Source organism: Melanerpes formicivorus, unplaced genomic scaffold (genome assembly GCF_026170545.1).
Source record: "Melanerpes formicivorus ecotype bairdi unplaced genomic scaffold, bMelFor1.0.p_v2 SCAF_6, whole genome shotgun sequence".
Lineage (NCBI taxonomy): Eukaryota > Metazoa > Chordata > Aves > Piciformes > Picidae > Melanerpes > Melanerpes formicivorus.
The window spans coordinates 10,310,268-10,323,274 of NW_027142358.1; the positions used below are offsets into that span (position 1 = coordinate 10,310,268).

The 13,007-nt window shown below is 41.3% G+C and overlaps 1 protein-coding gene across 2 annotated transcripts in view; it reads left to right on the forward strand.

Annotated features, from left to right (window-relative positions):
• The first annotated feature begins 8,463 nt into the window (after positions 1-8,463).
• BTAF1 (B-TFIID TATA-box binding protein associated factor 1) overlaps positions 8,464-13,007 on the forward strand; it is a 44,602-nt gene continuing 40,058 nt past the window's right edge. For both annotated transcript variants that reach the window (XM_068139630.1, XM_068139631.1), the window contains exon 1: positions 8,464-8,823. In XM_068139630.1, coding sequence (XP_067995731.1) covers positions 8,810-8,823 — 14 coding nt within the window. In that variant the 5' untranslated portion in view covers positions 8,464-8,809. The remainder of the gene's footprint in view (positions 8,824-13,007) is intronic.

A 13,007-nucleotide genomic window follows, 5' to 3' on the forward strand; every position in this document is an offset into this window, starting at 1 on the left:
TGAGTCTCATTCATGTGCTCTCAAGAATGAAGCTCTATATATAACTGTTTGATGGACTAAGCACTAAATGTTAAAAGGCACTTATTCTTTGGCTTGCTTTTGTTTTTAAAGAGGTCAACTGAGAGGCCTCATCTCAAGTACTCTGTGCAGTTCTGGGCCCCTCACTTCAAAAGAAGATACTGAGGTGCTGGAGTGGGTCCAGAGGAGTGCGACAAGACTGGCAAAGGGACCAGAGGGAAAGTTTTATAAGGAGAGGCTGTGGGAGCTGGGGATGTTTAGCCTGGAGGAGGGTGAGGGGACCTTATCACACTCTACAACTACCTGAAGGGAAGTTGAAGTAAAATGGGGGTCAGGCTCAGCTCCCAGTCAACTTGTGACAAGATGAGAGGGCAAGGCCTGAGGGAGGTGCCAGGGCAGATTTAGATTCTATGTTAGGAAGCACTTCCTCACAGAAAGGGTAATTAGACACTGGAATGGACTGCCCAGGGTAGTGGTGGAGTCACCATCCCTGGAGGTGTTTAAGGAAAGACTGGATGTGGCACTTAGTGACATGGTCTCATCAATGTGGTGGCATTAGGTCACAGGCTGGACTTAATCTCAAAGGTCTATTTCAGCCTCAATTCTGTGATTCTATCTAGGCTTCTGTACTGGGGGGGGGAGGAAGAGTGCTATTGACTTCCAAAGTGGCCTTATGGAAAAGTTCAGCTCCAGCAGGAAACTAGAGCACAGATATGATTAAATTTATATGTAGAAAGCTGCATTACATATACAGCTATTTTAGTTTTGTGTGTGAAGAATACAGTTATGTAAAAAAAGGCTAGAAAAGTTTGCATGTGACTTTTTCTCTCAGCTGGGGCAAAAGAAAAATGATCCCATGGAGCCACAAGTACAATTAGGTTCCCTTTCTGTTTATTTCCACTGTAAGTAACTGCTAGCAAGTGGCAGGATTTTTTTTCATGTGCAGAAGTGGTCAGTGATATATTACAATTAAGATTTGGGGTGCACTGATAGAATCAGAACCAGTGGTTAGATCACCCAAGCACTATCCGCTGAAGATCAGTTCCTTATTAAGATGTTTTATATTAGACATCCAGAAATACAGACAGCCAGAGATCATTTGTAATTTAGAATCTATTTGGTGCTGGGGAAAGAGGGGTTGTATTTCCCCATCTGGGGTTCAGCAAATGAATATGAATCCCTGGCCACTGTTCACAGCAGTTTATTTAAAACAAAAAGTAGTAACTTCCATGCTGTTATCAACCACTAGTGTTTCCTTTCTCTCCAGGCTGACTCTTATTTGCTCCATTCGTCAGTGGATCATGCTCTATTGGTTCCAGTGGCTATCAATTACCAAACCTGAACATTCCTTTTCTCCTCCTCTGAGGAGGCAGAAAAAACAGGTGGCAAAAGGAACCAGGTGAAGAGGCAACTCTTCTCCTGCAGTAAGAAGACAATGGGGAATGGGAGGGAAGGACAGAAACAACAAAAGTTTTTAAGAGAAAAATGAAGGCAGAGAGAAAATTAAAATTTAAAAGTGAGAAGGCAAGGATTATCAGGGTGAGGGAAGAAGTGTACAAAAAAAGGCATGTGTAAAAAACTGATGCAAGATTACAGACTATAAAAAGAGGGTACATGTTGAAGGAGGAGTTCCTGGCAACTTTTTATCTGGGTCTTCTAGCTGTGCCTGTGGCTCTGTATGAGCACCATGCTGATGTAAATAACTTATCAAAAAATACAGGAGCACTCAGACGTCCAATCCTGCAATAAAGTCATGTGGGAGCTTAAAAGTAATTTAAGGCTTTACTTTAATCTTCAAATTTAGTCTATGTCTAGTAGAATAGCCTGAAGACATTCCTTCCACAATCCAATGAGAATTTCAGAAGATCAACTAAGAAACTGCTCCTCAAATCTATTTCACACATTGAAAACAAACTAGGTTTTTGCTGGGGATCAGGAATTCCCTAATTTGAGGAATCTGAGAAATTTATTACCAATAAATACCTGTTTTATTGCACACTTTCAGGATATGATCAAACCACACTATAATGTTGCTATTACTTACGCTTTAATTAATGCATAACTGTAACAAATCTGAAATAACTGCTTCTATGATAAGTACAATAAGCAAATCAATGCAGAGTTGTACTGAAAGCAGATGTTCTTCCTTTATAAGGAATGTTCAGGACTGAATGTTCCACAAAGGAAGATGAAGGAGTCCCCAGGATAAACATAGGAGTTGACACAGATGAGCATGACCCTCATTCAGTTCTCCAAAGGAAATCTTCCAACATAAACAGAGAGGTTTTTACTTTGCAACTTACACTACCAAACAAAAATCTATATAGCAAAATTAACCTTTTAAGGAGAAGATAAGAAATCACAAGCTAAAGAGGACAAGCTATTGTTGATATCTGTTAATCACATCTCAATCCATCTTAGGGGTGCATATAGTGAATAGAAGAATGAAAGTATAAACTGGTATTGCAAAGTGAATGCTACAACTGATTCACACACCAGATGAACAATGGAGACCACCATACCCTGGCATCCACATCACATTGGAGCTATTTAATAACACTTTCAGTATACAGTGAATAGAAATTTCTGATTTGCAAAAGTTACATACCAGAAACCTTTAATAGGCCTACAACATATTCTAAGAAACAGGTCTTGCAAATAAAACATTCTTTCTAGCATTTAATGTAGTAGTTATAGTAATAGCAAAGGGCTATGCTCACCAAACTTGGTTTCAAAACTAATTTAAACTCACTAGCTGTAGGAGAACTTGTGATGATGGCCACAGATTAGCTTTCTTTTCTATCTTTGAAAAGCAACAGCTTTTGGAAAGAGCTGGACTACATGTGAAACCTCTGGCCCTGTTTATTCAGCATTATAGTGTGTTTCTGAATCCTTATGTCGTGCTTTTCTATTTATGCTCTTTGTATTCAGTTTGTGCACACTGGAATTATATGCACTTTTTTTTTAACTGCCCAGGCTAATGTTCCTCTTGCCTTAGCTCATGAAAAAAAAAACCCCAAACAAAAAAAAACAACCAACAATCTGAACTACTGAAATTAAATAAATAAAAAAACCAACCCTCAGAGCCACACAAACTTTAGTAGAAGAAGTTACTACAAGGTAACTACCTGCTTCTCTTGTGTTATTTTCATGTTACATTTTTCCACAGGCCTATACAGAAAAACTTGCAGATTTATAGGAAGAGTTTGACCTCATTATTTCCATTTCTCTTTGTCTCTGACTGTGGCTCACTTTTGCCTGTTACCTTGATCCAAAAAAGCCCACTTACATACTTGATAGGAGTTTTCCTTCCCTTCAGCCTTCATTCTGGATATGAGATATTAAATTCATTTGTATATGTGTCTCTACATATAAATGTGTGCATTATCATCACTAATATGCATTTCCCTATATAAATTGAGATCTCTGCTCTCCTAAATGTCAGTGACAGATAAGATAAAAAGATGTATTTGTTCACATGATTTACCTAATACTTCAGCACTGTACATATATGTACATTATATACATATGCTTTAGTCACTTTCTTAACATAGGAAGTGGAATAGAATAGACCAGACCAGGTTGGAAGAGACCTTCAAGATCATCGTGTCCAACCTATCACCCAACCCACCTAATCAACTAAACCATCCAACCAAGCACCCTATCAAGTCTCCTCCTGAACACTAGTATTGAACTAGTATAGTTACTAGTAACAGGAAGCAGAGAGGATTTAAATATAAACACAAAAGTTTGTTTGGAAAAAAAGAACAACTATATGAAACTGATAAATTATACCATTTCCTAAAAAACATGCCACTGGAACAATAAACTATGCAAACTAGAAAAGATTTGTTTAAATCAGGGTCATGGCTAACTGCCAGACTGAACTAAGAAACTTCTAGGTTTTATACATAAAAATGTGTCCAAAAAATATCAGTAATTTAAGTTACAAAATACAGTGAAGAGCAGACCTGAGTTAAGAAACTAGACATTTCAGATTGTGGAAATAAATGCTGGAGAAATTACAGGCCATGGCTAGCAAGAACAAGGTCGTAGTACAGGCTTGTACAACAAGATTGATCAGTTGTACAGAGTATCTGTTTAAAATGGAGAAGGGCAAGCAGTGCCACTTCTGAACAAGTCCACATAATCTCATGAGACAAAATCCCTGGGAAGAGAAGCTCACAAAAGTGAATCACAAGGTTGCTATATATATTTGTCATATCAGGAGCCTTTCATTCAGAAAAATTGTCCTGAATGTACAATGTTAATAACATCTAATGAGGTAATTATACAGTTCTTGTGACATTTGGAAGCTTTCAGATGGTGATTTTCACTGAGTGTGTGTTACTGCAGTCCTGTTTGATGTTGAGAAATTGGAGCCCATCGAACTTTTTTTCACAAATGTTGCTAGTCTGTGTTGTGGGTGGCAGTGCCTTTGCATTCATTTGTCACTTCACTGGTATCTCTGAGGTTTTTGGACTATGAGGACCTGTCAGCCAGCATCCATTCTCCATCTTACAGTGAAGAGCTTAAAAAGAAGATCATGTAGAAGGGGGCTTAAAGAATATCCTTCATCAATCAGAAATACAATCCCAGTGACACCAGTAAAGGGGGTCTAACCTACAGAGATAAAATGTTAAATAAAACCCAGGAAGGTTAAATAATACTTAAAGAACAAACAGTTAAATATATATCAAACACTAAGACATTTAAACCATGTTAGTCTACAAGATAACTGGTTAATTACCATAATACATCATGTCAGAGTAATTTTCCCCCAGATAATCAAAATAATGATAATGATTTAAGACACAAGCAGAGAAGGTGTCTGAACAAACTGCTAAGCAGGGACAAGTTTATAAGATTAGTTTCTCTTCAGACGAGATTTCCAGGGGAATTCAGAAATCAAGTAAGACAGCCACTAGACTATCTGAAAACTATTCTGAATTTGTTCTTTTTTCCCAGACAAGGAGGCATCAAATATTGTACCTAGTTATAGAGAGCCTGGTGTGATCCTAAGCAATATAAATCTACAAACCTTCAGGAAACAAAAAAATAACTGGAAAAATAAAAGCAGAAGGTCAAAACATGTAGAAGAGTATGGTATGTCAGGTTTAATCAGGAAGCATACTACCAGGAAAACTGTGCCTCTGTCATCTACCATTTGCACAGCTGTAGCACTTGGGAGTCTGCACCATTTTTTTCCCCAGGGCTCTGTATGCATAAATAACAAAAAAGAAAGCTGCAGCCACTATGAATCTGCAGACTAAGCAATCAGAGCCCACAGGTGGACACAGCTGGCAGGAGGATGAAAACAAAATAAAAATAATTGAGATCAGCGCAGGAAGTAATAATCGCAGCATACCAACTGACTGGAAGTTATCAGGTTTTATCTAATTTAGGAACAGGTTTGAGAAGGTATGCTGGCACACAGCAGATTTGCGGGGGGGTTGTGTGTCTTTTGACATATGTGAAAAGAAACAGGGGAAAATGCATGGAAACTCCTTGAAAAATGGGTCAAAAGAAATGCGCAAAAAGGATTAGGATGCCTTAAGGAATAGGTGAAGAGATGCATGGATGAATTAAAATTGGTTTCAACATGGTGTAGGAAGAGGAAGGAGCAGAAGATACAGGTGAGTAGTTATGTAACAATGTGCTTCACATAAATGTCACATCAAAATACAAAAATATATGACGTGAAATATGAATGGTGTTTCCAGAATGCCTTTGATTAGGTAAATAATATTCTTTTGGTCTTTTACAGATTGTTTTGCTTGGATTGCAGTTTATAATTTCAGGAAGTATTTCAGTGCATGTAACCCACCACCAATATTAATTTTTATTTTACACTTAGGAGGTAGGCTAATCCCTACAGAGCTATTAAAATCAAAATTTATTGCATGTTTGATGTGCCCTCTGCATTGGCTGCTCATAAAAGAATGCACAAAATGTTCTTAAGGAACCCAAGAAGAAATACAGTGTTAGGAAATGGCACACAAAGGTAATTTCAGTAATGCCCACAGCAGGGCAGAATTACTACTGATTCTTGGCCAACAAGTGTGGATATATTATCAGTAATGTTTACTATACATCCATATCAACAGCACTAAACATGGAAGAAAAATGTATCCACCCACCCTCAGCCTGGTCCTTGTTCTTCCCTACCCAACTCTATGCTGTTCCACCCTGTTGGGTGAAAACATACACACACCTCAGCCAGCGACCCAGGCAGATGCACTTGCAACACATGGTGACATATGATGACAGAAAGGAAGATCAGTGATGTTTTGGAGTGCTGCAGTCCAAGGGTCTTGGTCTCCAACTAAACTCACTGTAATATTTTATGTATTTTGTTACAGAAGCCACATTGACCTAACTTAAGGTAGTTACCGTATCAGATCCATGACAAGAGAAAAGGCATTATCTGGGTTACTGAGTGTCTGTGACAAAACCCATCTCTGCCACTGAAAATAAAATCCACAGTTTGCTCTGATCACATTCTGTGATGCAGAGGCCTTGGGCTGACTGATACTGCTAGCATTTGATTACCACTATAACACCAGCTCCTATTCACCACAGAGCTCCTTGCAAAGGACCAGAAAGGAATGTGGCACTTGGAGCAAACCCTTCTAAAGGACTCAAGTATAGGCTGGACCTACGCAGATAAGAACTAATTGAGTGTCGTGTTTATAGAATCATTTAAAAAGACAATGAATATGCAGATGGAATTAGTGTGTCTATTTGGATGCATTAGTAGGGAATGAATGAGCAAACCCACGAAGATTTTACCACAGGGGGAAACTTTTTGGTAGAAAGACTGGGACAAGAAATCCCTGCAGAAAAGCCTGGGATGAAATATGCACCACAATGGGCTTTAGAGGAGAGCTTTACCATACAGTATTACACAGATGCATGTATTTATGTAACCTATGGATCACTTGCAGAAAAAAAAAATTACTGTGTGTTTTCAATTAATCATGTCCAGTTCTGGGCCCCTCAGTTTAAGATGTTGACTTGCTGGAACGTGTCCAGAGAAGGGCAACAAAGCTGGGGAAGGGTCTGGAGCACAAGCCCTATGAGGAACGGCTGAGGGAGCTGGGGTTGTTTAGCCTGCAGAAGAGGAGGCTCAGAGGAGACCTTATTGTTGTCTACAGCTACCTGAAGGGTGGTTGTAGCCAGGTGGGGGTTGCCTCTTCTCCCAGGCAACCACCAACAGAACAAGAGGACACAGTCTCAAGCTGTGCCAGGGGAGGTTAAGGCTGGATGTCAAGAAGAAGTTCTTCAGAGTCATTGGCCTTTGGACTGGGCTGCCCAGGGAGGTGGTGGAGACACCATCACTGCAAGTGTTTAAAAAGAGAATGGATGAGGCACTTAGTGCCACAGTTTAATTGATTAGATGGTGCTGGGTGATAGGTTGGACTTGATGATCTCTGAGGTCTTTTCCAACCTGGTTAATTCTGTATTCTGTGTATAGGCTCCATTTACATCCCTGTCTGGGATCATTGAAACTACTAATCGAAAGCTAATTTAATAGTTTTGCCTTTATTTTCTCTCTGGATCTGATCGAAGCTGACAGCTTGCACTTGCAAAGCTTGTTTTTCTTTCCCGAAAGTAACGGTAACTGACGCCGGCTGCCCAGGCTACAGATCATGGGCATTTTGAAGACCTGTTCTGCTCTACACAAGCCGCTCTGTGCCCTGCTGAGAGGGAAGAACGAACTACCTGCCTCAACGAAGAACGAGACGGCAGGAAATCGAAAGAAACGCGGTTGGCGCCGGGACCGCACACAGGAAGCGCCTCAGACGCTGCGAAGGGAGAAGGCTCCGGATGCCCGCTAATAAACCATTGCGAATAACCGAAGAGCACCAACCCCAGCGCCCAAATCCTTGCGGGCAGAAGCCGGCGCAGCGGGAGCGACAGCGGAAGGTTGCCGCCTACTCAGCCAAGCCCGGCCCCCGGGGGCGCTGGGGCTGCGTCCCTGCGCAGGGGGTGAAGCGCTAAACGCGCTGCACGCTGGGTACCGTAGTCTCCATGGGACGAGGGTCCGCTCCGCAGAACCGGGCGTAAACCGAGGTGCAGCGCACCCCGCCGACTGGGGAGTGCGGCGTGAGTTCTCCTAGTTCTTAGCTGCCCTCTCCCGCCACGTCCGCAGGGGAGAAAAGTCACCACCCGATGGGCTGGCAAGGAAACGCGCGTATTTTGCGTTCTGGTGCCGCTCTTCTTCCCCTGGGGTGAGGGTCTGGGGCGTTCTCCTTCGAGACTCCCCCTTCCCCTTACACACATGGTACATCCCGCTGGAGGCCGGCGCACCCCCAGCAGGCTCGGCAGGCTCCATGGCCGGTTCTGCTCAATCTAGGCGCTACGTGCGCCCTCCCTCCTTGCTCTTAGAAGCGCTTTCTTCATTGGCTGCGGCAGTGCGTTCTTGCCAATCAGGAAGCGGCTATCATGGAGGAAGGGAATAAATACAAGATGGCTGCTCATATAAAACCAGGCATTGGGCTTCGCCCCAGCGATGGGGGAATAGAAGCTTTAACCCGCGCTCCGAGGATTGTGCCCTGCGCCTGCCCGCTTTGCTGCTGTGTCCCCGGGGGGAGCGAAACTCTGACCGTTGCAGGTCACATCTGCGCTCAGCCGCTCCTTGCGGATCGCCGGCGGGGCCGAGGCCGGGTGCGGCGCCAGAGAGGCCCGAGCTAGGCCCTGCGCCCTCCTTCCTGGGAGAGCGGCGCCGGGCCACCCCCCGCCTGTTGTCCCTCCGCTTGCCTCTAACGAGGCCCAGCTCCAGGCGGCAATGGCCGTCTCCAGGTCGGTAGGAGCCGGGAAGGGTGGGGAAAGGAGGGCTGGTAGCGGCGGCCCGGAGTTCCCGGCCCTCCGTGTGGTCTGGCTTCGAGGGGTGCGGCGATGAAGAGGGGTGTCCGGTTTCCACCTCTTCTCGCCTCGGAAGCCTGCGAAGGCCTTGCCGGGACCTCCACACTCCTCGGCAGCATGGGGTGCCTCGGTGGAGTTAAGGGGTGGCTGCGTGCTCCGCCGTCTGGGTTTGGTTCCTGTCCTGGGGTATCTCCCGTGTTTGGCGCATAGAGAAGCCCTCTCCCTTCCATGGTCCACAGGAGCTCGTCTTGGGGTGCCTGGGGCTGCCTCCTGAATTCGACACTTTAGTTTTGTTGGCCAGCACTTCCCAGGGTTAAACTGTTAGGGAATAGAGGATAATGATACTTAAGAGTTTCAAAAACTGGTAAGAAACCTTTTTGCCTTTCAGAGGCCTTATTTGTAAAGCAAGAGAAACAAAACAGGCTTCCATGGAGAAAAGTGATTACTGTGTTCTGGCTCTGCCTCAAGATGTTAGGTAGTATCTGCTTACACACATGTGAGCTGGGGTGTGCCAGCCTTTAAAGTATTCACAGATACAGAGGCATGTCTTAATGGAGCTGTTTTATAAAAAGCCCAGAGCACGAACTCTTCTTCCCCCCCCCCCCGCCCCGCCTTTTCTCCCCATTTTTTTTTTCTTTTTCCCGTGTGTGTGAAATAGGTGTGTTAAGATGCCTGGCAGGATAGTTGAAAGGAAACCACAAATACAAATTAACCCTGTGATAGATTAGCTTCAAGTCATGTGTTGGTAGTATTTCTGTGCTACCAAAGTGCTCTATCAAAAGTAAATGTTCTTAAGCTGTATGTGAATAAGTTTGCAGTTCTGTGACCAAAGAAAAGGTGTGTGCATTTAAAATGGAGTTCCATTATTAGCCAGAACTTCTAATAGTAATACACCTTTTAAGACTTCTAATAGTGGGTGTTTCAGTATCCCTTTATCTTATTATACTTGTATTTTTTTATCAACTTTTTATGTGTTAGGCTGGTATTGGAAAAAAACAAGGCTGGCCTTATGAATCTGGAAGTAGTAAGGACTGCTGTAATGAGACTACAATGTATGTTAAAATACTTCTGTAAGCCATCATGTAAAATAGAGCAGTATTCTAATTACAGTCGGTCTAGGGCAGACTGCTTAAATAACTGTTAATGTACAGGTGATATGAGGGCTAACTGGAATTGCAAGATACAGTTTTACAGCTGTATGCTGGGATTGTATACTGTAAAAGATGGGTTTCAAATTCAATTGCCAGTGTTTTTCTGAGAAACCACGAGGCTTTCGTGAAAAGCAGTAGTGCTGTATGCAAAGGTTTAGTTAACACCTGTTTGGCCTGGTAACTGACAGGAAAGAAAAATCTGGTTTGGGTAAGACTCGTTCTAAGCTTCAGTGTGGAGCACTAAAAGGTTGGTATGCTAATAATGTCACATAATGCATTGCTCCAGAGTACCGTTTTAAGATCAAAATGTCAAATTAGTTGAACATAAGGTATAGAACATTAATAAAGGTGCTGTAATACTTACGAGTCAATATCTGATTGTTTCAGTTCCACATGTAAATTAGCTAAAAGAATTGCACATTGTGGAGTGCTGTAACATATTTGTTATTCCTGGCAAACGCTGGTGTTTCTACAAGTGTAAGAAATGATACTGTGTAGATTTGGCCTTGTGCATGTTTTTTGAATGGATACAGCAAAATCTGTTCATACTCCTTTTGAAGTTAAACAGACTCTTGACAAATGAACTCTTTGGCTGCTGGACTACAGAAAGTGATGATATAATGTCATTGTTACTTTTGTAAATAAAAAAAAATGCTGTCTTCACCTTTTACTTCAGAACGTTGAGTTTCTGAGGTCTTTTCCTTTTAGATGTATTGCAGATAATTTTGTAGACTTATATACCCCATGATTGTTTCTGTAAAGAGTGTAGTTATTCCAGCTTCTCTATTAGCTTTGTTTAATTGTAGAGATCAGCACTTTTTGTCTAGTTAGTAACAATTACATGTTTGGTTGTTGACTAATCAACATAATACTTCATTGCTGAATGATTATTTTTTTTAACTATACAAGTGTGGAGTGTTAGAGAGGAGTTTATTCAAATTAATATTTCTCCAAGGATCGTATTCTTTGCTCAGTGCATACCAAAAATTAGCATTAACAAAAAACTTAATTTGGGATTAGTTCTGTATTGTAACCATATTTTAGAACATAACCATTTTTGGAGGTGGGCGGAGGGGTTTTTTTACATTCTCAAAATCATCAAGTAGTTGAGTTCCCCATAAAGTTTTTCTGCTGTGTCAGGACCATAGTCTCTTCAGGCAGATCGAAACAAATATGGGGAAGTTTAAACTATCTCAGAAATGTCGGGCTTCAAAATATCTCAAAATTGAAGTGAGAATTTGCAGCTTCGCATCGTAAGGTCATCTTAAAAATAATTTGTCACTTACCAAAATTTACTTTAAATTACAAATACTTCATTCTGTGCTACATGGGTACGTGCTTGGTTTGCCACATTCTCCTGTTACAGGGATTGAAGACCTGCTTCTGTATAAACCTTCCATGATGATACACTAGAAAGCAGATTGAAAAGCATAACAGTAGATAGCTCACACCAAAAGATGTTGCAGAATAGTTGGTTTGTATATGCTCACTGCTGATGGCTCTGTGCTGAAAAGATTGAATAATCAATAGTCCTCTGGAATATGCATAGGCGGGTGGGAAGGTTGGTGCTCTTTCTGTGAATGTGCAAGCTACCTTGGTAGGCTTCATTTCCTGTCTCCAGTTTTAAAAATATATGTGAAATAGCATAATGTTTGCATGGCTAATAAAAAAAAAAAAAATCTTGATGGTGGAACTGAGAAGGAAAAAGAGAAGTGAAGATTTTGCTTCAGCTTCATTCCTACAAAGTGTATGATCCAAGTGAATAAATACAGTGGCTCACTAGAGATCTTTTGAGGTACCTGAAATGAAAAAACACTACTGCCCCTTTGTGGAAAATGACCAGACCCATAAATTACTCAGAACGATTGAGTTTCAGTAGATAATAAAATATTGATAGTATCAATATCTAATAAAAATTCATTTGAGTTCCTTTCATGTGTTTGAAGACACCAACACCAAGGCTGTTAATGCCTTTGTCCTATTTCTGAGGCATTCACAGCTCAGAGGAGCACAAACACGCTTTTAAAATGTGATGAAATGCATGCAGCTGGCAAGATGCATTCAAAATAAACACTTCTGTTGTAACAGGTAAATCTTTAAGTTCATCCTGAAATACGTTAGACAGCCTCTTCAGGGTATTTTTGAGATACTTCCTTAAGCAAGTATAGAAGAGCGTATAGCTCTTGCAAGCCATTCTTGAGTTGATCCATACAAGTTTAGTACTACTTTCTAGAGTTTTCAGGGGTTTCATTTGCTTGGATTTGTGTGTGACTGGTTATATGTAGATTAGGACCAAGTTTTTATTTCACAATAAAAAAGTCAGAATTCTCAGAGAAGTTTTTTGAAAAAAAGCTGGCCTCATCTGTTGCTTTTGGCTTTTGAAGTGTAAAATTGTGACTTCCAAAGAACAAATGGTTGTGCTGAGTGACATCATTACTTGGGTTACATTTCAAGTTTAGTACTGCATCATGGGGAGATCAAAGTTCTTACAAGATACCAGAATTGTCCAAAATCTTTTATAGGATCTGTGTACCTCTTAGAAAAGTTCCTTTAGAGTATCACAATACTTCTGAAGAAATAATTTGGTTTCTAGCTTGTTTATGGCTACTCCTACACAAAAAGCAAGAGTTAAAGTGAACAAGAATTATATTTCCACAACTACTAGAAGATGTGCCTGTGTACTGTCAGAATAGGCAGGTGCACTATAACCAATGTCATTAAAGTACTTTTGGCTCAAAAGAGGGAGAAGACATAGTATTTTCTCTTGATGAGGGTTAACCTGGAGACTGAAACTGGACAGTAGCATATGCATTATTGCCCAAAGGAGATAGAAGTGTGAAATTTTTGAGGCATGTAACAGACTGAAAGGGGAAAATCAGGATCACACTTGGGTAAGAATTGTAACCTTCTCCAGCAGGTAGAACTTGAATTCTCACCAAGGTATTCCTTGTGAAACCTTGTTGATATGCC